Below are 25974 nucleotides of genomic sequence, written 5' to 3' on the forward strand. Positions count from 1 at the left end.
GCGGCACATATGATGTGCGCTCCTACGTACTCTCTATTATCACGGCTGTGGACATCCTGGCGAAGAGAGATATACGTGACTCTCTTTAGGCGGCCTCGAACATGAAAAATGCCGCCTACAGCAATGGCTGATAAGCGGCCGAAGTGCGTATACGGCCACGTACGCAGATGCACGTGATGGGGAGCAAAAGGGTGCACCGAAGTGGCGGCAAGCGTCGGCAACGCCTGCACGATGAATCATAAAAGGGGAGGGGAGGGGAAGAAAGAAAAATTGAGAAGCGCGTCCGCGCATGTTCTCCGCCGCGCGCGCGTGAAATAAAAAAAAAAAAGAGGCGAGAACCTCGGAAGCTAAGAAGTTTCGTGTTCGCGGTGCTAGTCAAGTTTGTGGAGCGACGACAACGCCGTGCCTGGCCCTGGCGGCGAGCTCCGGAAAACTTGAGGAGAGGCACGGGAGACTGCGCAGGCGAACTGAGGCGAGTCAGTGTGTTTTGCCGAAATCGGAGTGCGTGGGACACGCGCGGAACGGGTTCTAGTGTTGGAGAACTTCGACGCCGTCTCGTCAGCTTGGCGCGATAAAACGACACGCTCGCGGTGTGAAGTTGCCTTTCCGCGATGGCAGAAGCGGCCCCTCGGAAGCGTCGGCGAGGTCCGAAGTATTATTGTGTTGTGGGCTGCCACAGCGATTCAGTCAAAAGCAAAGGCCGTTCTCCACGTGTAAAGCGATATCAGTTCCCTAGAAAGTCACAGCCGCGGTAGCGCAAGATAGAGTAAGCATGGCACGAGAGCCCCCCACCCCCCCAAAAAAAGCAAAAAAAAAAACGAATAAAAACGAAGCGAGCACTCAAACTTAGCTCACTGTGGTTAAAGCTCAGCTTGCTACTTTGTCGCGGTCAGCGGGTCATGCTGCCGATGCGCGGACATGACTCTAAAGCTTATCGTACATTTTATTGCCATGACCTTATAACTTTAGTTTTTATTTAGTTTTTCGCACAACCAAACGTTTGCACATCACCGTACACGGCTGCTACTGCTAGATACCACATCAAAACAACATTATTGTGGTTTTCATAAACGTCAACGCCGCACATCGATATAGTACGTGGCTTCATGTCGGCAGAATGAGACTTACCTCGAGGCACACGTCGTACATGGTATCGTCACGAACCTGAGAAATGCATTTCGCAGTGACTCGGGTGTCCATGTCTTCTGTCGTCTGCCCCCACATCATAAACATGACTAATGACCTTTACTCCTTTTGTTAGCTTCGCTTCTCGGAAGTGCTTGTCCAGCTCAAAGATCTTTATGAAGCCGCACTGCAGGCAGTATGTTGTGAGGTGTCTCAAACGCACCACGCGCTCTCTTCTCAAGCACGTAAGCGAGCGGCAGCGCGTTGGCGAGAAGAGAAAACGCGCGATATACAATCCTCAATTTCTTCTTTTCTACCAGGGATAGCGCTGCATGTCTAGAGTCGTAGCGCCACCGTGCGTTGCTTTGTCTTCCTATAGTACATGCGCGAGAGCTTACTGAAACACTGGCCTGTGTATATTGATGCTCATGTTCTACAAACCAAGTTGGACTGATAATTTTAGGAAACACGGCAAAAAAGAAACAAACGCAACGCAGCGAGACAGAGAAAGATGAAACTTGAAAATCGGTTGGTTGATGTTCGATTAGTGGTTGCGTAGTTTGATGATCAACTTGAACATCAAGTACAGAAGTCAGAAGCCAGGTACAGAGGAGATAATAAGCCACCGACATTTGCTCACTCTGTTGAATAATAAATAGAGTTCTCATATTCCAGCATGCATTTGCAACAGTGAACCACGACCAACACAACCAGTGTACTGCAGTGGACATAATGTACCAGCTATAAAAATTCCCATTTTCTAAAGAGCAACTGCCTGCAGTAACAATTAGGATTTTTAGCTTCGTTCTGCAGCATTTCTCGACCCCAATTGCACGCAGACGTCCACGAAAGAGATGTACAGAGGCATTATTTATTCGGAGGGAGGCCTACTTGTCCATCGCTAATTTGTGTACGTCATATTTGACATTTGTGAGCGTTTCGGCATTCAAGTGTGATACTGAATAATTGTAAGAGTAGCCACTTTCCACAAATAAGATCAGTTAAAGACTGAAATTGAGTAAAAACCAATGTATATCGCAAAATAATGCGCATAAATTTTAATTGCGGAACTAAGTAATCTTCGAAATGCGAGAAAGGCGCTGCTGCCCGAGCGTGAAGCTCGTGGCGGTTCGCACGTGCGAAATGCAAATGTTAGAGTAGTCACGCTAAAATATCCATGCAGTGTTTACTTGCGAAAGCGCGTTGTCTTCAAACAGCTGAGAATATATGCTGCTGTCACTGACACGGGTGTACTTCGTGACACAAATAAGCGAAATAGCTCCCAGCACACGCACGTGCGAGAAATATACGTACGTTTCGACAGCCGAAGACAGCCTCGTCGCGCTGCTAAACACCCGCAGTTCACGGGGAAGCACTAAAACGACGCATGAACACACGTTAATCGTTCTTGCGCAACGGCGCACCACGAACCAAAGTCGGAGCCCAAAGTACTCACCGTGGTTTTCTCGAGTTCATAAAGCCCTACAAACTATTCGCTGATCAAATACATGCGCAAACAAATGCATATTACACAAAAATGTTCAAGGTTCCCCGGACGGTTTGCAAAAAGCCACTTGGTATATATATATAGCCTGGCCTTCATCATCATGATGAAGGCCAGACTCTAGGCCGAAACGTCGAAATAAACCACGTTGTGACCGCTCACGGAGGATCTATTGGACTATATATATATATATATATATATATATATATATATATATATATATATATATATATATATATATGTATGTCACAGATGTAGATGATTGTGATACTCATGGGTTTTCAATTACCTAAGTCATAATATCCACCACTTTATCGGTGATAAACTGCTCTCGAATGTTTGAAATAATGTTTTTTTTTCGCAACCGCGTCAGGGCCAGACGCCTACGGAAATATCACGCGTAACCACAGGCCGTACCCATGAAAAATTTGACCTAATATTCCGGCTAGTCCTTGTCCCGACTACGGAGTCACGTAGCTAGCTGCATAATTTGACTTGATTTCCTGCCTGCTGGCGTGTGTCCTAGCCAGGATTTTACTAATAGCGTACGTGTTCTGGCCTATACTTCGCGAAAGCGGCTAACATCAGTACATCCTGCATAACACACATAAGTAGAAGGTAGGTGTGGAAGGTTTCACTCAAAAGTTTTGAAATATTATGGTCAGAGGTTACCAGTGTTCCGTGAACAGGCGTAAGAAAAGTGGACAAAAAGGAAGGTAAACGTACCTTCAATGCGAGTCAGTCAAAGATATGCCCGCACGATATGAACTCTCCATGCGATACACAGCACGACATATTATTTTGTGTTTATTATGAGACCAACTTTTATATTTCGTACATAGCCTTGGTTACGTGACGTCAGTTCACGTGGAATAGACGCTGCGCTTGGTGACATTTAGCGTCATATTTTGATTCATTAAGACGTATTCATTTGGACTAACTAGGTTTATTAGAGGCGTGTTATAGGGAAATAATCTTTTCACCAATGCTTAAGTGGTGCTCAGCATATATATTTGCGAAGTGAAAATGCGCGTGAACGTAACGCAACTATATTAGAAACTTAGACATGCATAAATAGGGCTCATGTAAACACGGGATCGCGGCAGGCATGCTGCATCTAACCACCTCAAATCGTGAAAACGAAGGCGAACTCGCGTACGTACTGGTGTACCGGACGTGGAAGCAAAACAGCCGCTTACTTGATTACTTGTATCATGTGCAATCCCATCTCGACGCAGCAGTGCGCATGGTCTGGGCGAGCGTGCGGAAGGCCGCTCACGCAGTAGTAGCAGTCGCCGAGCAGCTTGATCCGCAGGCAGTGGTTCTCCTGGGGGAGCAAGAAAGAACGACGACAATCCCCGTCGTGGTCGAAGACTTTCGCAAAAAAGCATTAGTTGCTTACGTTTGAAGGCGAAAATAAATGAGCTCGGGCTCGGGAGAAATAAGGGAGAAGAGTAGACGCGGAAAATATGCCTAGTCAACGGATTATTTCTTTAATTTTCAGTTGTTTTCGAGAGAATAAGTTAGACCGCCATGGTTTCTGTTATGATGAGATAGCAAAAGTTGCTTCTGATTGGGCTAAAAGGGGTTGCAACGTATATGGCATAGTATCCGGAGAATGAGAAAATGCACGTAAAGAACTGAACTTCGACAGTCTTCTCTCGACGGGTTTCTTTTTCTTCTTGCTGTTTAAAGGGGCCACAGATTCTCATTCTCTTCTCACTCGTGGCTTATTTTGCTGTTAGGTAATGCAAAACCGTGGAAAAATACAATAGCGATGGGCTTGGAAACAAATAAGTTCCACATAGGAAGTGAAGATGAACCTTGACAAGTTATAAAGTTATGAACTCCTTCGGATATTTTAGTAGACTTGCTGGACTTTAGGAGAGCGAAATTTGCAATAGAGCTGTTCCCCTCAGCTATACTGGTTAGGATTATTTATAAAGCACTCTTGATATCCGTGGTTAAGAAAACCTTGAAACGGTTTGGATGGTAACTTGAAAACGCATTGAGCTTCGCGGATTTCTTTCCGGCCGTGGCACTCGCATTCGATGGAGGAAGACTGAGTCCGGGTTCTCTTTAGGCAGCATTGTTGCTCGTTACGTAGCACATTTGACCATTCTGATTGGCCATATGAGAGAAGACAAACCCTAAGATTTCCAATTTTTTCTTTATGAAATATGGAGTAACTAAAAAGCTAATTATAATTTTCTTTCGTCTCAATATGCTCCATTTGCAATATGGCTGCGAGGCCGGCAAGCAAATTTTGTTCATTTTTCTTCACTTACGTTAGCAAGTCGGTCGAAGCGAGCAAACAGATCATTCAGAACCTTGACCAGTTCTTGGGCCGAGCATCTAGAGGCCAGAGCTGTGAATCCTTGTATGTCTGCAAAGAGAATGCTGCAGAAAAAAAGACGAAAAAATAAAAGAGAAGTTAGCTAATTTTCCCGCAGATAAACCAGGTAGTGTGTTTAGAAAAATTGTTTAACGATTTCGAGTACTTCGTACTCAACTATGGGATAGCACTGAGTCATCCCACTAAAACAATACCAGGTAGTACAGAACTCGGTTGAAGGTTTGGTAATTTCGCTCAACCGAATTAGCCGCTCCACTCCAATATTACATGGTGACAGGTGTCCCGACGGTGGTGCTGCTATATCACGGCATTCAGAAGAGACAGGACTTCCCTCATGCCCTTTTTTTTATTTTATGTCGTAAGTGGTGCTGCACAGAACTTCAACGGAACATAGTCTTTATATTCATTCATCTTTGGGAATCAAAGCGCAGATGAATATACGAACTTTTCACCTCCCTCATACTTGATATTAACGTGGCCGCCATGTGTGCCGTTCTCGTCGCTATCATCGCTGCAAAGATCCTTTGGGTGTACTCCACTGTACAGATGAGCCCTTAAAGAACATAACATTGAATGACGTTGCGCAAAGGCTGTTAAAGTGATATATTTTTAGGAGAAAACCACTCTGCAGTGGTTCACTCCTCAGGACACAAAAGCCAACTAGCAGAAAGTGAAGCACGGCTGCCCCCAAACTACACACATAGATGGTGACTCGAACAGAAACTCCACATGCTAGACTCGAAACGAACGCTTTATTTGATGAAAACACTATAGGCCCATAGCCGTCAAGTATAAAACGCAAAGTAATGAAAGTGCTCCAACATTTTCATGAAGACAAACATTTGTAGGATTGAGGGCACTATTGAAAGTGTGCTCCGCCGCTGTGTGTTTGCTCTGCTCAAATGAGAATTTTCGAACTTACGTATGTAGGGCTGTATATGTGTTGGCGTATTTTGTTCATTGTATATTGCAACACCCATCTGGAAAACGGTTGCCATCACCAAAGAATGTGGACAACAACGGCGTCGTTTATTTTTCCATTTCAATAAAAAAAGCAGAAAGCGGGAGGCTCAGTTTGTTGGCGCAGATCCGAAGCCACTCAGAGTTCATTCGGCAAATAATAGCGAGCCCCAGCGATCAATTGAGCTTTCGACTAAGGAACGCCCACATCGCACAAATTATACCTGACATATAAAGAAGACGAGACTACTTCTACTAGCTGCTTAGCTTACTGAAATCACACTAATACACCGCACATCTTAAGCATGTGTGGAGAAGCCTCTGTAAAGCGTTTATTCAAACGCTATCGATGTCTTAGTCTGGTCAATTTTCTCAAACTATGCTCGTAAGTGTTAATTGCGCAAAACATGCAACACTATGCTAAATGATTGTTTTGCACTCACTAGTTGCACCTGGTTTCGCAGCGCACTCTGCCGGAGAGTGGCACTTTGCACTACCCAATACTGCCCGAAAGGTGGCGCAACCCGTTTTCGAAGCTTCGGAGTTTGATGTATATACAGCACGTCGTGTTCGGTTATATACATGACACAGGGGTAATAAAGTGAGTATTGAATCAAACGCGCCATGACAAAATGAGGAAGGTAACTTTTGCGAGAACATGAGCAGCCCCACGGTAAATACAAAAGGACTGTCAACACACTGTGACTAAACATGACACACTGAGATTCCAAAAGCGGAACCCATTATAGTATAAGCCCCTTACCTTACGTTGTCATAGCAGTGGATGTAGATCTTGTGAAACTGAGAAGTGAAGAACTTCCGGTGGTCTTCTTCATTCGATATGTCTTTGATGATCTCTTGTGCCACGAAACGAGGAAGCAGGGACAGCAACAGGCTCTCCTGAGAATAGAAAATGAGAAAATGCTAATGTGCAATGGTCAGTTTGACAGCACAAGCGTATTCTAGAGTATGGTATTACACCTGTAGAACAAAGGCACGATACTATGCTATATCGAAGTACCGAATCTAGCGTTGGTTACTTCCACAGGTTTGTGTGATCTTTAAACGGATGTTCACAGCGTATTAGCCCGCACGCGCGTCAAAAAAAAAAAAAGAAAACTGACTTTATTCAATGATCAAGGTACTCTCTTGAACCGACGTTAGTGTTACGGGGTCGTGATGTTAACGAAGACAGAAGTAGGCTTCTTCAAAGTGAAGCTGTTTATTTGGCCGATCTTGTCGACAAGCCCCGCCTTGGTGGTATAGTGGCTAAGGTACTCGCCTGCTGACCCTTAGGTCGCGGGATCAAAGTCCGGTGGCGGCGGCTGCATTTTCGATGGAGGCGGAAATGCTGTGGGCCCGTGTGCTCAGGTTTGGGTGCACGTTTAAGAACCCCAGGTGGTCGAAATTTCCGGAGCCTTCCACTACAGCGCCTCTCATATTCATATGGGTGGTTTGGGACGGCAAACCTCACATACCAACCATTTTGTCGCCGCGTAACGCGAAGTGAAATTACAGCAAGCAATGCACGCTGTACTCTGATATCGGCGCGCAGCGAGCCGGTGGTCGATGAAATGACACGCGGTGAAGCGCGTCGGTATTATGGGCCTCCCAACCTCGGCCAGGGGGCGCTGCGCCGCACGCGTTTCGCCGCCTTTCTAGCAAAAGCCGGTCGCTCGGTGCCCCGCTCCCGCTTTCTGCCTGCGCCATCTCAGCACGTTCACGCGCTCTGCACGCGCTGTTGTCTGGTCGCTCTCCTCGTGCAGCGTCACCTTTGACTTGCTCCTAAAGGCTGCTTCACATGCCACGATTGCAGCGAAAAAAAAAAAACGTTCCGCTCTTTCCAATCACGCTGTTCGCAACCATTGGGTGGTTTCGTTTTACATAGGCCACGAATGGTCCGAGATTTTCGCTCTGCGACTAGAGCGGCGAGCAACCTTTCTTGGCACCATTCGTTGAGACAGACACTGTATAATTTTTTAAACATAATGTAGCAAGCAATGTGTGCATTATGATATTATTAAGTTTCCATGAACGGCAACGAAGAGCACTTTTGTTTCTCAATTTAGGAACACTTTCTAATCTAACCACACTTTAAAATGCCGAGAATCGGCCATTACCAAAACAAACACGTCGACTCAATTTCAACGGCTTGGCCGGCCCGGCCTTATTTCGACGGGTCCCGACCGAAAATCGCTCCCGCCGCTGCGATCGGAACGAAAATTTTCAACATTATGGAAGCTCACCATGGACCATTGCGGCGGGAGTGAACTGGCCTTTCTTTTCACTGCCAGCGAATTCGTAGACTGAAAATCGCTACTTTTTGTGTCATGTGAAACGGCTTTAAGGTTTAAAAATATTATAAAAACGTTTTCACGGTGTGATTCTTATCAGAACCGCGAACGATTCATTAACAACCTTTGCGGGACCAAGCAAGTGATACACAATGTCTTTTAGCGAGTGTTGTATGAATGTCATGCCCCGCTGCGGTGATCTAGTAGCTAAGGTACTCGGCTGCTGGTCCGCAGGTCGCGGGATCGCATCCCGGCTGTGGCGGCTGCATTTCTGATGGAGGCGGAATTGTTGCAGGCCCGTGTGCTCAGATTTGTGTGCACGTTAAAGAAGCCCAGGTGGTCGAAACTTCCGGAGCCCTCCACTACGGCGTCTCTCATAATCATATGGTGGTTTTAGGACGTTTAACCCCACATATCAATCAATCAATTACATTAATGTTGATAGTGAACAGCTGGCTTTCTATGACACAAAAAGGGAGGTGACGGCGTGAATTTTATATGTTTTTTACTGGTAAAACGCTCGTTTGCTGCGGCAATTGTTGATTTGATTGATATGTGGGGTTTTACGTCCTAAACCATGCTGCGGCATTTGTGTCTTCTCGGAGTTGTCGGCAAACTACTGATCGATTGATATGTGGGGTTTAACGTACCGAAACCACCATATGATTATGAGAGACGCCGTAGTGGAGGGCTCCAGAAATTTCGACCACCTGAGGTTCTCTAACGTTCACCCAAATCTGAGCACGCAGGCCTATACAACATTTCCGCCTCATTCTAAAATGCAGCCGCCGAATGTCGGCAAACTACCACGATGCTTTCACGTGAATTTGTATATAGCGTTCGGATTTATACTGCTCGAATGTCAAGTTTGTCATGCGGCTTTTAGTTTATTAGGATGTGTGTGGAAAGAGACAAATTACGTCTTCCTGTTCAGGCCCCGGCACCATTTCGATTCGGGTGTTCAGTTTCATAAAAGTTTCACCTTTCCTGAGGTTTTCATCAGATGTTAACAATGTCGTATTGTAAGGTCAATTATACCTTTGATTTTTGCAGCTCCTTTGAAAGTATAAATACGCGCACAAAAAAAAAAGAATTTTATGCCCACTTCGACCTTGCATGTTTCTTGCAGCACATGCTTCATTTTGGACAATATCCACGCCTGATTAAGCAGCGTGTTCACTTATTCGAATGTTGATTAGGTTGGTTTGACAGCTTGCTTGGTCGTCGCCATGTTACACAATACCCACAAGGATCGAGAATGTTTTTAGTTAGGCCGAGATTCGCCCCTGATAACGGCGTCAAATTGCATGAAACCATCAAAAGTTTTATATCTGCCTTGGTTTTTTTTGAGGACGAAGCTTCTTAAGGCGTGGGTCTGTCCATCCTTTGTAGGTGTGTATTAGTACGTAGGCACCGGTAGCACATACCCGATGTAGAGCGGGTATGTGCCACAGGGGATGCGAGATGAGAGATGGCGGTACTTGGAGTGTTACTAGATGGATGCACGGACGGGTGGACAAACAGACCAGCAGACGGACAGACGGATGGACACTGGGGATGTGGGATGAGAGATGGCGGTACTTGGAGTGTTCACTAGATGGATGCACAGACGGGTGGACAAACAGACTAGCAGACGCACAGACGGATGGACAGACGCGCTGACATACGGACACATGGACGCACAAACAGGCAGATGGACAGATGAATGAACAGACTCACGGACAGACGCACGGACATATGGACGGACGCATGGATGGACGCACGAATGGTTGCATGGACGGACGGAAGCAAGAACGAACGGACGGAAGCAAGAACGAACGGACGGAAGCAAGAACGAACGGACAGACGGAAGCATGGACGAACTGACGGACGCTTCGCCCCACTCATCATTCTTCACTTCGTGGATATGCTGTGATTTTTTCAACGCGTTTTTATAGCGGCAGCTGTATATCGCCCATGGCTCGGGTGCATGCATGGACATAATATTTTACGTGCCCGAACCATCATATCATTAGGAGGCAGGCCGTGGACTGAGACTCCAGATTGTCTCCACCCACCTGAGTTTTAGATGCGGAGCATCTTATACTCGCGCCTTGTAGTGCGCCGTCCGCGCCGTCCGCACCGCTTCTCGAACATTCGACAGCTGACGCGCGCGCATGCGCCGTCGCGCCGTCGCCCACTCTTCCACCATCTGTGCATCCCTTCCTCCTCTACACACCGCGCGCGCTTCACTCCTCCACCATCTGTGCACCCTTCCTCCTCTACACACCGCGTTCGACATCTACAATTCTCCTGATTCTCCAGTGGACGCGCATGTGGCGTCGCGCTTCGAGAACATTCAACAGCTGACAGTGCATGCGCCGTCGTGCTGTATATATACTCAAGGTCGGCGCTCGCTCGCTCAGTTGCCGCTCGTCGGTTGATTTGTACGGCGCGTCGACGTCCAAGGTCGCGGTGAAATGAATTCCAACGAATCCACAAACACAATGATCGACGTCCCTTCGACCAGCGCCACCCTTTCGCATACGTGTGTACGTGTTCACTCATTTAACACCCCCTCCTACAACCACGTTAACCAATTTAGCCATCGACCCAAGTAAGTCGCAATTTAACACCCCATTTCACAACCACGTTAACCAATTTAGCCATCGACCCAAGTAAGTCGCACTTTAACACCCCGTTAACCAATTATATGGTCCGCATCCTCCTCAGTGTTTCCCCGAGGGAAGCTGCGGGCAATTTTTTCCTTTTTTTTAACGTGCACCGAAATTCATTTGATTTGAATACGGCACGACGGCAATGGACAAAAGGTGCACACACACCGAGCGTCACTTCTGTTGACAGTGAGCGTCATATCACCGTACGCTTGAAATATACAACACCAACACGCCCTGTCTATCATTTTTCCACCAAAATCTGAGCGCACTGTTACCGCGTTTCACTCCCGTGGAAATGCAGCTGGCGCATGCGGAAATCAAACTCATGACTTCGATCCTAGCATCACAGCACCTCATTATGATAACTTATCGGTGGGTGTTGGTTGCAATACCTGTATAAACGCTCAGCGCGAACTCGCAGCACAACTCTGTTTAAACTGAGCGGGGACGAGAAGTCTATAGCCATCATATGAATAAAACTTTCACAGGGATCACAGTGCAGTATTTTAAGTGTATTAAACTAGCAAGCTCTACCACTTCCGCACTACCAATGGTTGTCTCGGAAAGCCGGAGCCCAATCGCGAAATGTACAGCGGTTGTCTACTTGCTGTAGTTTCAGTTCACAAACACGTTTTTTTTTAATATGAGTCCAGCGATCGCGTTTCTTTCAGGTAATTAATAGTTTGTAGTACTGTGCACGACAAAAAATTTTTGAAGTAACGAGTTTACGGAGTAACGCCGAACTGCCATAATTCACTCTTGACGCATTTGCTTCTCGCACTTGCTTGCATTGGAAATGGTAAAACTTGAAGGGCAGTTTTCAAGTCTTCGCCATGTTCAAACTTTTGTAGCAGCTCACAATGCAACAGTAGTGCGAGCCTGCTTTCTAGATTGACAAAGGAGCGCTGCCCATAGCGTGAAAAACGCGAGATAAGCGCTCAAAGAACACGTTTTCTGAGCGTGCTATGGGACAACCCAGCAAGCGCAGCACGTCCGAGCGACCGGAGTTTTGCCCTTTTTCCGCTAGGGTGGTAAACGGCACTGCGCAAACTTGAGCCTGTCCTCCCTATACATGTGGCGTTGAATAACCCATCGTTATCGCTACCTGCCACGGTAGTTATGAAAGAAACTGTAATGTTCGCGTCGTGCGCGCAATCTCATCGGAAGGTCCTACGCTTATCTGAGTAGTTCTCGTTCATTGAACGCAGTTTGCGCAAGGCGACACTTACAGCGTAACGGGGCGTTAACGAAGCTTGAGGAGAAAATGTGGCAATATAACATTCCACTAAGCCAAAATTACATGCTTTACTTTGTTTTCACCTGAGTTTTCAAAAAAGCGCACCTTTTGTCAAGATGATTATCAACGGATTTCAAAAGTAAACGTATAATATTGGTCATAGAATTCCGAAACGCGGACGCAGCGAGAAAACGCTGAATATGAATGAGTCATTAGCAGGAAGTGCGCAATAGAGCATTAGGAGGGGTCGGGAATACTATGACAGTAAAGTTCGTGCATAATTGAAGTGCCGCACTGAAAGCATCTGACGGCCGAGAAAGTCAAGACGGCCTTTACTGCGCCTATGCGAATCGTAATTCGGGCGCGTACCGCGAAGAAAAGCCCATTACGTATAGGAACGCTATAGGTGCGGAGAAGCAAGAAAGAGAACACGGCGACGGCTGCCCACAAGAGTGCAAGCCCAGAGAACACAGTAACTCGGATGGCTAAGTACTTTTTAGAAGTGCTAATTTCTAGATAGCCGGTGAGAGCAGCACTCGCGTCGAGGAGACACAGGCTAGCAGTATTCCTTAAAACCGTGGCACTCGAAGACTAAGGAGACGACTAACTGAGTTATTCTACGACAGGTTATGGAAGCGACTTTAGGCGCAACAATCACATGAATTCAATGCTCAAACAGGCAAGAAAGCGTAAAATAATATAAAACCTCCAGGTCTGCGCAGAACGCGCTGCCCAGTTACAGTGAAATATAGAAAAGCGGCCTTTCTATAGCCTTATTTAACCATTATTTAGGTAAACGCTACCAGCATATTTGCAGAGCGCCTGCTACATCATAGGTCTTCATAATTTTTCCGCAGTAGGGTAGAGTAGAGCAGAATCTTGGTCAGTGGTGAATACTGAGCATTCACTGTGTCATTTTTTGTCATTCTTCGGAGAAGCATGGTACTCCCTATACATTTGCAGGAAATCGTTTTTATGCTGGGGCTGAAGAGAATGAAGAATTATGCCCTCAAAAAATCAAATTTTGCTGTCTCTTCTCTCAACAAATGACAGAAGACACTCAAAAAAAATTGCCCGCAGGTTCCCTCGGGGGAACACTGAGGAGGATGCGGACCATATAATTGGTTAACGGGGTGTTAAAGTGCGACTTACGTGGGTCGATGGCTAAATTGGTTAACGTGGTTGTGAAATGGGGTGTTAAATTGCGACTTACTTGGGTCGATGGCTAAATTGGTTAAAGTGGTTGTAGGAGGGGGTGTTAAATGAGTGAACACGTACACACGTATGCGAAAGGGCGGCGCTGGTCGAAGGAACGTCGATCATTGTGTTTGTGGATTCGTTGGAATTCATTTCACCGCGACCTTGGACGTCGACGCGCCGTACAAACCAACCGACGAGCGGCACCTGAGCGAGCGAGCGCCGACCTTGAGTATATATACAGCACGACGGCGCACGCACTGTCAGCTGTTGAATGTTCTCGAAGCGCGACGCCACATGCGCGTCCACTAGAGAATCAGGAGAATTGTAGATGTCGAACGCGGTGTGTAGAGGAGGAAGGGTGCACAGATGGTGGAGGAGTGAAGCGCGCGCGGTGTGTAGAGGAGGAAGGGATGCACAGATGGTGGAAGAGTGGGCGACGGCGCGACGGCGCATGCGCGCGCGTTAGCTGTCGAATGTTCGAAAAGCGGTGCGGACGGCGTGGACGGCGCGGACGGCGCACTACAAGGCGCGAGTATAAGATGCTCCGCATCTAAAATTACTTAGAAAGCCCATCTATGAGCCATTGGCTGATTCAAACATGGCGCTCGGTCGTTACCAAGATCGCCGCGGGACGCTGTGACTTGTCCATGCGTGCGCGCGGGTTCACACTGAAAAAGCCACGCAATCCAAGAAAAAAAAAGTGCTCAAGGTCACGAGGCGCACGTGATGTATTCTGTTTGCCCCTGCCATCTCTCTCTGCTTAGCTTCCCGCGCTATCGTCGGGACGAGACAATAAAGAATGCGACTGCAGGGTGCGACAAACCTTTGTAACTCCGCTCGTACTAAACTTACTGTTAAAACTTTTGTTGCGTTAAATTCGTGAGGCACTAAGCACTTTCAGTAAATCCATTCCATGGTTACTTGAAAAATTGTTTCAGGGCCCTTTTAAAGCATGGGCGTTAAGGAAAGCCTGAGATCGGAAACGTTGAACCGACTAATGCGAAAAATATTATGACGGTCCCAGTAGGAATCGAACCAAAGCATTATACGTAGTAATCAAGCATTCTACCACAGAACCATGCCAGGCCTGTCAGCTGCTATTCAAATAGACCCTAATATACGTGAGACTTCAATTTGGGATGCAATGCTGGCTATCTGATTTGATAAAGCTTACATATGCAATCTTTGTCACAGCCGTCACGTCGGGTTAACGTCAATTGCAGTTGGGCAACATGCGCTGTTGTCGATTATGTAGCAGTGTCCACGGATACCCTCCTCGCGTGCGCAAGCTAATGCTGATGTTCCCGTTGGCATTATTCCACAAATACAAACAACAAATCATACAAACTTCTGCAATTTGTCATATGTCTGTGTGGGCAAAATTTACATAACTTTTAGCGTTATTTCAATAACTGTTGCTCCATAAAATGAATTACAACACGGGCGTCTTTCTTCCGCATGCTTTGCATAACGTTGATTCGCAAGGTATGTGAGATCTGACAATTTTTTTTTATTTGCAGTCAAACATTTGACGTACCATTCGTTCTAGACGAGGTAACAAGAAACACTTCAAATGCTGTATATATTATTGATCAGAATAAACCGCAAAAGATATCAATGAATTCAGAGCTTTTCTTCTAATGCAACACTTAAGTTTAGTGTAGTCGTCAAGATACCACGAGAAGACTCGTGGTAAGGGAAATGAAACCAATGTTTATAGTCAATGTATTTTACAGCTTCACTGTAAGTGATATAAAAGCACATCAGTACGTGTGGCAAAATAATAAGCTTACCTGCTTCTTGATCTCCTTCTCAGTGCGGTAGCGAGTCTCAATAGAACGCCTTGTTTCCAAGAATGCATTGCGCTGAGCCCTGTCCGTCAAATACTTCGTGTACATGCTGACGAAGTTGATGCAGAGATACAAACAAGAGTTGGTTAATATCTGCAAAGAGCAAAAGAGGGGAAAAAAGTTTACCCAGATATCGGTGTGAAATCATGCTACTGGAAGCTCACTTTTTGGTGCAAATTCACAATTTCGTGAATCTCATGCAAGCTCTTACGTTAGCGAGTAGAAAAAGACACAAATAAGAGCAAAACTGCATACACGGGAAAAATTCCCCTCCCCCCTCCCTAAGTGTCACCAGATGAGTTCTGTGTCATTCGACGTCTGTTCTGTTTACACCAGCAGTTACAGCCGTAGTAGCAGCAGCACCAGTCACTGCAGACGTAGTTGTGGTAGTGGTAGTAGTAGTAGTAGTAGTAGTAGTAGTAGTAGTAGTAGTAGTAGTAGTAGTAGTAGTAGTAGTAGTAGTAGTAGTATGTCAACGTTACCATTCGTAAACCCGTTCACATTTTCTTTCTACGGACCACCGTGATCTAATTTGAATCAAGACCTTCCACTCTGGCAGTTTCGCATCAGCACGGGAACACGGCAAGCCTACCCACAGCAGCGGGGGGCGGATGATGTGCAGGATAGGGGGTGGATCGGCGCGCAACCGTAACTTCGCATCCTGCACCCTCAAACGCAAATGATGAAAATAGTGTAATGCTGTCAAGCACGTCGACGGTGCGAAAGCGGAGAGTCACGTCGGCCAACTCGAAGCACGAACGAGCGCTTTACCCTTGTAGCCAGCCAGGCGGAAGGCCAGACAGTCACGTGCATCTGTTGTGGAAACGGACACAGTCCTTACCATGCGTTCGAAGACTGGCTGGTCGAGCTCCGCGCGGTAGACGCTGCTGACGACGAGGTTGACGACCGACGCGAGCACGCCGCACACGATGCACCACTTGAGCGGCAGCGGCAGCATGGCGTAGGTCACGAACACGGTGAACATCACGTGCCACACCGTATCGCCAGACACGTCGCCGCCGGGCTCGAAGCGCAGCTCTCCGGAAGTCACTCCAAAGTTGCCATTGCCTGCACAGTGAGGAAGAAGGGTTTAAACAGCAAGACAAACATAAAACATACTTGCGCATCAAATTCGCGAGAGAAAGTTAAAGAGAAAGATATAGGGACGAAGCGTTAGCCTTAAGAATGAACTCAGTACGCATTATTTTGTTTTAAGATAATCTCCACCTAATGGTATACGTCACTGGCTTAGCCAAGGTTGGAGAGGAAGACTTAGACTTTAAGAAATGAATTGCGCGAAGATTAGCTGCCCCCCTTCCCCTTTTCTAAAAAAAAAAAAAACTTTCAGTGGCCAGTGCTATACACCCAAGAAAACACCTGCAGAGGTGTATATTTTTGGAGAAGGTAGCACGTAAGATGTGGGTATTACCAATGTCGGAATACCGCTCTCTTTTCTTAAAAAGAAGATTCAAGCTAGAAAAAGCTAAATAATTTGGAGACGAAAATTTTCGTGGACAAACTGAGGAGATTAGTAGAGGGCCTACCTGCTAGAGAATTTTGTCTGGTTATGGGAGTATGAGAGCGTTTATCACTGTGCAAAAAGCAGCAAGGTACATTTTTAGGTCTGCTTGGTTTTCACACGTCTAATTTTTTTTGAGGAGGTGATCCGTGATTATTCCATAGGCAATCGGATTGAATCTTCGCAAGTACTTTTAATAAGTGGCTTCTTCACGGCCAAGAATGCTGAACTCTATTCCATCAAAGTGGGTCTTCTCAAATAACCTGTTTGTATTGTCGTCAGTTCAAGCTCGAGCTCTCCAAGCCTCGCATTTTCTTTTTCGCTTCGTACATCACATCGATCGTAACCAAACTTTCATTTATAAAGGGGTTACTGCACACGTTTACTATGATGTTTTTCGTGCGGCTGTATCCTTTGTCGTCGGAAATCACGTCGTGAGGCTCTAGTTGCACAGAGCTTACGCCTGCTTACAATTCCAGTAGAGATTCGTTCAACAGTCTCATGTGACACTCCTGCAGCCTTCATCAACATTCCAACCATCTGTCAACGAAAATTAAACACGCACACTTGGGAAGCTACTTCAGAATTCAACCTTCATGTCTCTTAACCTATACGAAAAATCCCATCCTAATTTCACTCAGCATCATTGCTTTTGGGTAACGTCTTCAAAAAGACAATATATATAGCGGAAACCACTCATTTTGCTTTCTACAGGGTTACTGAGAGGCATGGAATGCCGAAAAGGTGTGCGACATTTCTGTTTTAAACATTGTTATACTATAAACATTAGTTCATTATTCAATCATAAATAATTTGTCGGCTGACTGCGATAATTCTTATCCCACTTTGTGTTCCCCTGAATACCTAGGTTAGCTGCGAAGGTGCTTTTCATGTGCCTCCCAATGCTGAATTGTGCGAACTTCTCCATGAGAGGAACCGCGTACGCACTAATGATTTCCGTACTTGTAGCAGGGATGAGCTCAAAAGCTTGATCATTATGGGCATTATATTGTTAAAATTTCTTGAAGTGGCAAAGAAACGTGAACTCGAATAAGGTGGCAATAAGCTAACACAATTATTAGTCGTAGCAATAAAAATGAACTACATTCGGTATTACTATATAGCGCCAACGCACCCTGAAAATAATTTATTCGTGATTGCTTTCGACTACACAGCTTCCGAATAAAGAAGTTTCCCTGGCGTCTCCTCACGAAGTAAGCTCCAACTAATGATCAGAACGTGCTGAAACTTTTCTACTAACCTCCGAAATTAGCTGCCGTGGTTGCAGGTGGCTACCTGATGATGCTACGCCAGACTATGCTGCTCGGTTTAATAAAGCATTCTTCTACTGGACTGCACTAGGATGCCGTATTGAGTTATTCTGTAAACGGGGAACTCCACTTGCACGTGAGACAAGCAGTGTTTCCTCGTACAATTTCCTCTGTATAATAAATAATGCACGCAAGAGTAGTAATGGCATTGGTTCGCCGTTGTCAACGGAAGGTAATGACCAGAAATTTTCTAACAATGTCACGCTCGAACAATGTGAACGATGTATTGTTGAGATGCTTTTAGTAGTCTGCGTGTATACTTCGTGCATGTTGCAGGCAACTTTCTTTTTACACAGAAGAAGACGCTAAAAGGATGCGTGAGAGTTCAGAAACATTTCTCAGGACAAAGAACGGTTTATTACGGTAGTAATTTTTGTCATTGAAGAGGTGTGCGAGACAAAATTAGCGGTTGACCTGTGTAGGGCGGAATCGATTATTATGATACAAGAAGAGACTCGTAATAAAGCTCCGTTTGCTTAATTCTCTAAACGAGACAGCATATCTAGCCAAAAAAAAATTAACGTATGAATAAAATGAAGAAGAATACAAGAAGTGTTATCAGAAGCTCTCAACAAGTTGTATGTTAGATTTTAACAATCAAACTACTTAAACGATCTATAACAACGAGGCAACGTAAGCTGCATACAGCGCAGTTACTCGCTATGAAAGCACTTGAAGGGCCAGCTGCTCTTGATAAAGTGTTACCAAACTACAAAAAATTCAATGAGTGTCAGCTTTGAAAAGTTTAGCATGAGGTTATAGCAGAAAAATAAACACCTTTCAACAAACGACAAAGCACATTGGCAATATAAATAAAAAAACAAGAAGTGTCTTGGTTACCATATATTTCCTTTTCTTTTAACGTAACGCAACATCGTTTTCTTTTAACGCAACGAAACGATTTTTACTCTCCTGCGAAACGCAGGAGAGCAAGAAATCCAGAAAAAAAGACTACAGCAGGTGTAATCAATTATGGAACCTCTGCATCGTGAGTGCGAAACATTAACAACTGAGCCACTGAGGAGCACATTCCTCAACGTGCAAACGGCAAGCCATTTATATCTACCACTTACCGCTGCTTATGGGTATCTCGGGGGGGGGGGGGTTATCGTGTTTTCAGCATTACCATCAAGAAAGCGCAATAAGCGCGCGGTGGCATGCGCGCTCATCTCCCACGCGTACTTCGCTTCGCGGAGAGGCGTGGGTGACCTTAAAGCCCCTCAACAAACACTCGCGTGCCCTTATCTAGCAGTTGGGAACGTCCTATGGCTTGGCTGCCCTTAAGCTTTCACCGGAACGATTCTGTTGTGGTTACCGGGTGCACAAAGGTCACTGCAATCGTTGCACAGTCTCCAGTTGCGGAAAGAGGAGGAGGAAAAAAACCTTTATTGATGCTGGCTGTGCCAGATAGCCCTTATCCCCACCGGGCTTGTTGACATCCCTAGTCCAGGACGTCATTAGTCGAGGGCGCCAACCGAGCCCGCTGGACTAGAGTTCGCTGTTCCTCTAGTGTGGAGCTATTGAGTAGGGTCGTCTCCCAGTCCTGTTTGGTGGGGTCGGGAAAGGGGGTTCATTTTGGGTTTACTGGGCAGGCCCAGGCCATATGGTAAGTGTTGGCCACTTCCCCACAGTACTGGCACTGCCCACTTATTTTTGGGTCGTAATATTTGAGTATGGCTTGGCAGAGCAGCGTATTTGTCTGTAGGCGCCGCAGGACGCGCTCCTCCGTTTTCGAGAGTCCATTCGCTGGTGCGGTATACAAGCGGCGTTGCTCAATGTAGTATTCTTTGATTTCTTGAAACCGTGTTAAAGGTGTGGGACGGTCAGATCTATCAGAGGAACAGGGAGTTTCCCGGGAAGTAAGCACGCGGGCGGCTGCATGTGCAGCCTCGTTACCCTGTAGACCCTGATGTCCCGGAGTCCATATAAGGCTTTTTGGGGTAGGATCGCGGTTCCTGAGGCTGAAACTTAAAAGTCTATTAGCCAATGGAGAGATTTCTCCTGCAAGATAGCTTTCGCAGGCTCTTCGAGAGTCTGTAACTATTTGTTTCGAGTTTGGATGGGATACTGCCAGTGCAATGGCCACCTCCTCCGCCTTACTTGAACTTGTGGCTTTGAAAGTGAGGCCGTCCACCTGCGTTCTTTGATGTATTACCACCGCCGTGTAGTATCCCCTAGGTGATGGCCCGGCCACATCGACGTAATAGACCCCATTACGGGATCCAAGCCGTTGTTCAAGTGCCTCAGCGCGCACTTGCCTTCTACCCTGGTGCGCCTCCCTGGTCATATTGCGGGGAAGCGGGGACACCCAGAGTTTTGTTCTCCGAAGTTCAGTAATACGCTCCGCGTTTTCGATTTCACATTCGTGCCGGATCAAGAGGCGGTCCAGTAGGCGCCGCCCGGGGGACGTCTGCGTAAGACGCGTATATTGATTTGTGAGGTGGGCTTCTTGGAGCTCTTGTATAGAGTTAAAGACTCCCAATGCAGAGAGTTTCTGATTTGAAGTGCTGATGGGTAAATCAAGTGCGCGCTTAATTACTTTCCTATGAATAGCATCGACTCTGTTCTCTTCGTGTTTAGTCATTAGTAAGTACGGTATTGAATATAGAATCCTGCTAGTTACAAAAGCATTGGCGAGCCGAATCGCGTCCCTTCCTCGTAGCCCCCCGCGCTTGTTTGACACTCGGCGGATCATGTGCCCTACCTGTTCTGCAATTTGCCGTAGCTTGTCTAGCGTGGTGCTGTTTTTTGTTCTGTTGTGAATCAGAAGGCTAAGGATTCGTAATTTTGAAACCTCTCATATCATTGATGCTGATACCATCAAGTTCAGGGTCGTCCCATCTTTAATGTTTTCTTTGATATGCAGGAATTCAGATTTGGTTGGGGCGCACTGAAACCCACACTAGGCCACATAGTCCTCCACAATGGAGGCGGCCTGCTGCAGGCGGTCTTCAATTTCTCCTAAACTGCCCCGATTCGTCCAGATTGTTATATAATCGGCGTATATTGCATGATATATTCCTTCCACTACTGCCAATGCTTGCGGGAGCTTCATCATGGCAATGTTGAATAGCAGCGGAGACAGGACAGCTCCTTGCGGGGTTCCCCGCGTCCCCATTTTGGATGGTCCATGTCACAGAACGAGCGCTAAAAAAGAGCGCGCCGCCAAATCCTTGCGACAACGGGCGGCAGAAACGCCGCGAGGTAAAAAGAGAAAAAAAAAAGAAAGCAAACATCGAGGGCTCCCGGGCGCGCGCTCTCTCCGCAGAAGCACGGCTTCGCAGACGAACCTCCTCACCCCACATCGGCGGCCCAGCAAGCCCGCGATTTTTCCAGAAAGAAGTGGGCGGGGCCATACCGAGTTGACTCACCGGCCGGAGAGGGCATTCCAACTGTCTCGCCCTCTTCCCAGCTTTCGCCGCGTATCGCGCCGACGAAATGACCAGAAATTTCTGGAAGGTGGCGCGGAAGGTATTTAATCGAGCGGCCGAGACGACAGAACAGGAGGTGACGGAAGTTAACGCCAGAGCGCGTAGGAATTCCGCCGTGTAGTCGGCGAAGGTTCTGCCCGTAGTGACAGAACAGGAGGAGACGGAAGTGAGCGCCAGAGTGCGTAGAGAGTCCGCCGTGTAGTCGGCGAAGTTTGTGGTCCGTAGGGACGGCTCGAGCTACAGGCAAGAGTGTGTGTTTACCGCTATCGAGCGAAGACGCGGGCAACAGCTGCGTGTGTGAAGCCGACGGATTTCCGGCGAAGAAGTTGAAGTTTGAAGAGTGGCCAATTGAAGACGGGAGGTTTCCTGGGAGAGAACTTCGAGAGCTGCGGAACGACAACAACGCTGGACTTTGAGTGAGTGATTCTCGGAAGAGTATCATTCAGACTTTTGTTCCAAGGACTTTGGACTGAATAGGTTTTATATCTCTTTAGTCTTTAAGTGTCTTGGTTGTTCAATGCATGCGACTGCATTGAAGTGCGTATTGTTGTCTGTGTCCGTTGTTTCAAGTGTGGTTGATTGTACTGTGTAGTACATTGTCTGTTTGGTGACGTATTGTATGTAACTATTGTGGAGTGTGCATACGTGTGTATTGTTTTTGATCTGCCGTTAATGAGAATATAATTTTGTTTGTTTATCAACTCTCGGCTCTGACTTGTTCTTTGGGCCACAGCCGGCGTCCGCTGGCGCACCAATAAGGACCACTTCTAAATTGTCCACGCTTTCGTGGTGCGGTTCGGGGGGGCCGATACTTCGGCTCTTGGAATTAGCCCGGCGATCGCCTCCCTAATTAACGGGACAGGTGAGACAGTCCATGTTCCTCGTTATCTATACGAATGAACGCCAGTCTCTCAGAGAGGAAGTCTCTGATGTAGGCAACTATTTTCTTACCGCAATGAACACTACTCAAATTCTTCAGGATCCTTTCATGTTTAACGTTGTCCAATGCGCCTTTAAGGTCGAGTGCAAGGATTGCTCTGTCCTTGTGCGTCGAGGGAATGGGTTGGATATTGTCTCGTTTTAGTTGCAAGAGGATATCTTGCGCAGACAGGTGTGGCCTAAAGCCAAACATAGAATCTCAAAATGCCCCTTGCTCTCGAGGTACGTGGCGAGACGGTCTCTGACCATTGTTTCCATTAATTTGCCGGCAAATGAAGTTAATGATATAGGTCTGAGGTTGTCCGCGCTGATTTGCTTGCCTGGTTTGGGGATGAATGCGACAAATGCTGTTTTCCATTCAGTTGGCAGTGGTTGGCCATCCCAGATCGCGTTAATGTACTGCAATAGATGCCGATAAGAATCGTCTGACAGATTTGCTAACAGTTTTACCGTGATCAGGTCTCGGCCCGGGGCAGTGCCCCTGCACATTTTTTCAGTGCTGCTTTCATATCGCACATTTGAAAAGGGGCATCAAGCTGACTGTTTTCTCTGCCTGCGTATTCATATGCGTTCCTGTTGGGATTCGTGGTGCGACATAGGTATCTAGCACACAAATCATCAGCCAGCTGGGAGTTGCTTCCCTGAAAACTGTGCAGGGCTCGACGGAGCTGCTTTTGCGCTTCTCGTCGGGATTGGGTGGGGTCCACGAGAGTTCGAAAAAGACGCCATGCTTTCCTTGTATTCATTTCTTTAGCTACAACATTGCACCGTTCTATCCAATTGGATTCGTTCAGTTGTGCAGCATATTCATCCGCTTGCTTACTCAACTCGGCTATTCTAAGTTTAAGCTTGCGGTTGAATTTGTTTTTCCGGCAACGGTTTGCGGAAAACAGCGCGCCTTTCAGACACAGCGAAGTGACAATTGAGACGCTTATTCGTGTTCATATTACCTGTAAGTGCGTTTCGTGCATTGTTTGTGCGTAGGAAACGCGTAGAACGTTTCAATCTGCTTGCCATTCTGCATGTGACCTTCGAATTTGTTGATATCGCGTTCATTGTTTCGCCTTTGAGGCAAAGCTATGATTTGTTTTGCCGTTGCCAAAGCTGCCATCATGCACCGTTTATGTATGCGTATATATATATATATATATATATAATAAGGGAAAGAAGTGTATACCTAAGGGCTCGTTTTTCCGTGTTTTAACACAGTATTAATGAGATCTAACAGATAGTAATGCCAAGGAATGTACAGGGGAAGTTATTAGAACCAATGGAATGTAAATAAGAAGAAAGAAAAAAGGATGAAAAATTAACCAGCTGTGAGCAGGATATATATATATATATATATATATATATATATATATATATATATATATATATATATATATATATATATATATATAGGCAAGAAAACACGAGAAAGAAATAATGGCAGATCTCACGTGCAGTTGGAATCAATAATATGCGAAGTACGAGTAAGAAATATAGATATGTCACTTTAAAATCAGCACAAATTTACGAGGTGGAGGCAAATGACGCCTTACATGATTTCCATGTCATGATTATCATGTTTGTATGTGTCGTTTACCTTCGTCATCTATTGACGTCACGTGATACCAAGTTTAGTATATGTATAGCTAGCGAAATAGCCGTGAGCACGCTATTAGCGTGGTACGTTGTCATGTTCTTACATGATACGCGTGTCAGGATTATCATGTCGCACCAGTGATATATTCTTCATTCATTGACGTCATGTAATGCCAAATTTGGTATATGTGGAGCGAGCAAAACGGCAGCGAGCGCACGCTGGGCACAGCAACGCTAAGTTAGCAAAACGCGAGCACTTTATTGTCTGACGCCAGGCACGACCGGAGTGACCAGCGTTCGTCGGCGCTGCCCGACGGCAACCGGTGCGAAGTTCGCGCCGATGCGTTACCCAGACGACACTGCGTCTCCCTCTTTTCGTGACGGAGGGACACCGGATGTGCTGAAACGCGCATGCGTCAATGCAACGCAGCGAAGCGTGCGCCCTGAGAGTGTATGGCACGACCGGTGCCTGGCGTGGCAAAGCCGGTGTGACGCGACAAAATGAACGCCGGCGAGCGCGCGCACCGCTTGACGTCGAAATGTATTGGCGCCTTGACTGCGGCATATAGTCACGTTCTCACATGACACGCATCTCATGATTATCATATTTGCACCAGTAACATACCTTCGTCATCCATTGACCTCACGTAATGCCAAATTTGGCCTATAAGAAGCGAGCAAAACGGCCGCGAGCGCTTCATGAGTGTGGCTTGTAGTCATGTTGTTACACGACACGCATGTCGTGAACGTTATGTTTGGATGTATGATTTACCTATGTCGTCCGTTTGCGTTACGTAATACCGAGTTTGGTACATGTGAAGCTAGCGAAATGGTCGCGAGCGCATCATGATCGTAGCATGTGGTGATGTTGTTACATGACACGTACGCATCTCATCTTTATAAAGTTTGCACCAGTATCACACCTTCTTCATCCATTCGCGTCCCGTAATACCGAATTTGGTACAAGTGAAGCTAGCGAAACAGCCGCCAACGCGTCATGAGTGTGGCAAGCAGTCATGTTGTGACATGACACGCATTTATTGACTATCACGTTTGCACCAGTCACATATTTTCACCTACCATTCACCTACCATAATGCCAAATTTGTAATATGTGACACAAGTAAAACGGCCGCGAGCGCATCATGAGCGTGGCATGTAGTCATGTTGTTACATGACATGCTTGTCATGATTTTCATGTTAGGATCTGTCGCTTGTGTTCGCCATGCAATCATATCATACCATACCAGTTTTATAGCATGCCATGTGAACGAAACGACCGCAAGAGCTGCAGGACCATGAAATGTAAATCATGACACTCATAACATACATACCCATGATTTTCATATCGTAACTAGTCAAATATATTCTCCATACAGTCTTGTTACGCCATACCGAGTTTCTTATTGATACCATTATCGAAACGGCCAAGAGAGCTAGAAGTTGTATGCGGCTAGTTAGGTAGATACGCTTAAAGTCACCAAAGTTCGCTGAGAAATGCTTCGCATTTAAAAAGCCGCCCGCGCTCGGCAGCCAGCTTGTAGCAATGCGCCAACACACGCTTATCTCACACGCGCGTTTCACCCCACGCATGGTGCTTGTGTGCACGCGCGTATCTTCGGTAGGGAGAATCGTGTGCCTTGGCCTTTCACCAGAATGATTGCGTTAGTTGTCTGGGCCGCAAAGGTCAACCTCTCGTGGTGGGCAGACCCGGTTTGCGTAAAAAGAGCGCGCTTTCCAAACACAGCAAAGTAACAACTGGGACATTCGTTAGTTCACACTCATATGTGTACCTGTGATTACGTTTCGCGCGTCGTTTGTCTTGATACAGCGCGTTAGGCGTCGAGTGTTAAAAGTTTCATTGCGATAGCAATTATATGAACATTCTCAACAGTGGTTTGCCGCTTGCGTCGGCGTCATTCGCGGTACATGTATACGTATCTGCTTGTATGAAAACGCAAGAAAGAAAAAAAAGCACTCCGCCG

The 25974-nt window shown here is 46.4% G+C and overlaps 1 protein-coding gene across 4 annotated transcripts in view; it reads right to left on the bottom strand.

Annotated features, from left to right (window-relative positions):
• Positions 1-25974, bottom strand: part of LOC119170587 (adenylate cyclase type 8) — a 634357-nt gene that overhangs the window by 55913 nt on the left and 552470 nt on the right. For all 4 annotated transcript variants that reach the window (XM_075887054.1, XM_075887053.1, XM_075887056.1 and 1 more), the window contains exons 4-8: positions 16025-16251; positions 15127-15276; positions 6709-6845; positions 4918-5029; positions 3829-3956 (exon numbers count right to left, since the gene is read on the bottom strand). In XM_075887054.1, coding sequence (XP_075743169.1) covers positions 3829-3956; positions 4918-5029; positions 6709-6845; positions 15127-15276; positions 16025-16251 — 754 coding nt within the window. The remainder of the gene's footprint in view (positions 1-3828; positions 3957-4917; positions 5030-6708; positions 6846-15126; positions 15277-16024; positions 16252-25974) is intronic.

This window comes from Rhipicephalus microplus, chromosome 2 (genome assembly GCF_043290135.1).
Source record: "Rhipicephalus microplus isolate Deutch F79 chromosome 2, USDA_Rmic, whole genome shotgun sequence".
Lineage (NCBI taxonomy): Eukaryota > Metazoa > Arthropoda > Arachnida > Ixodida > Ixodidae > Rhipicephalus > Rhipicephalus microplus.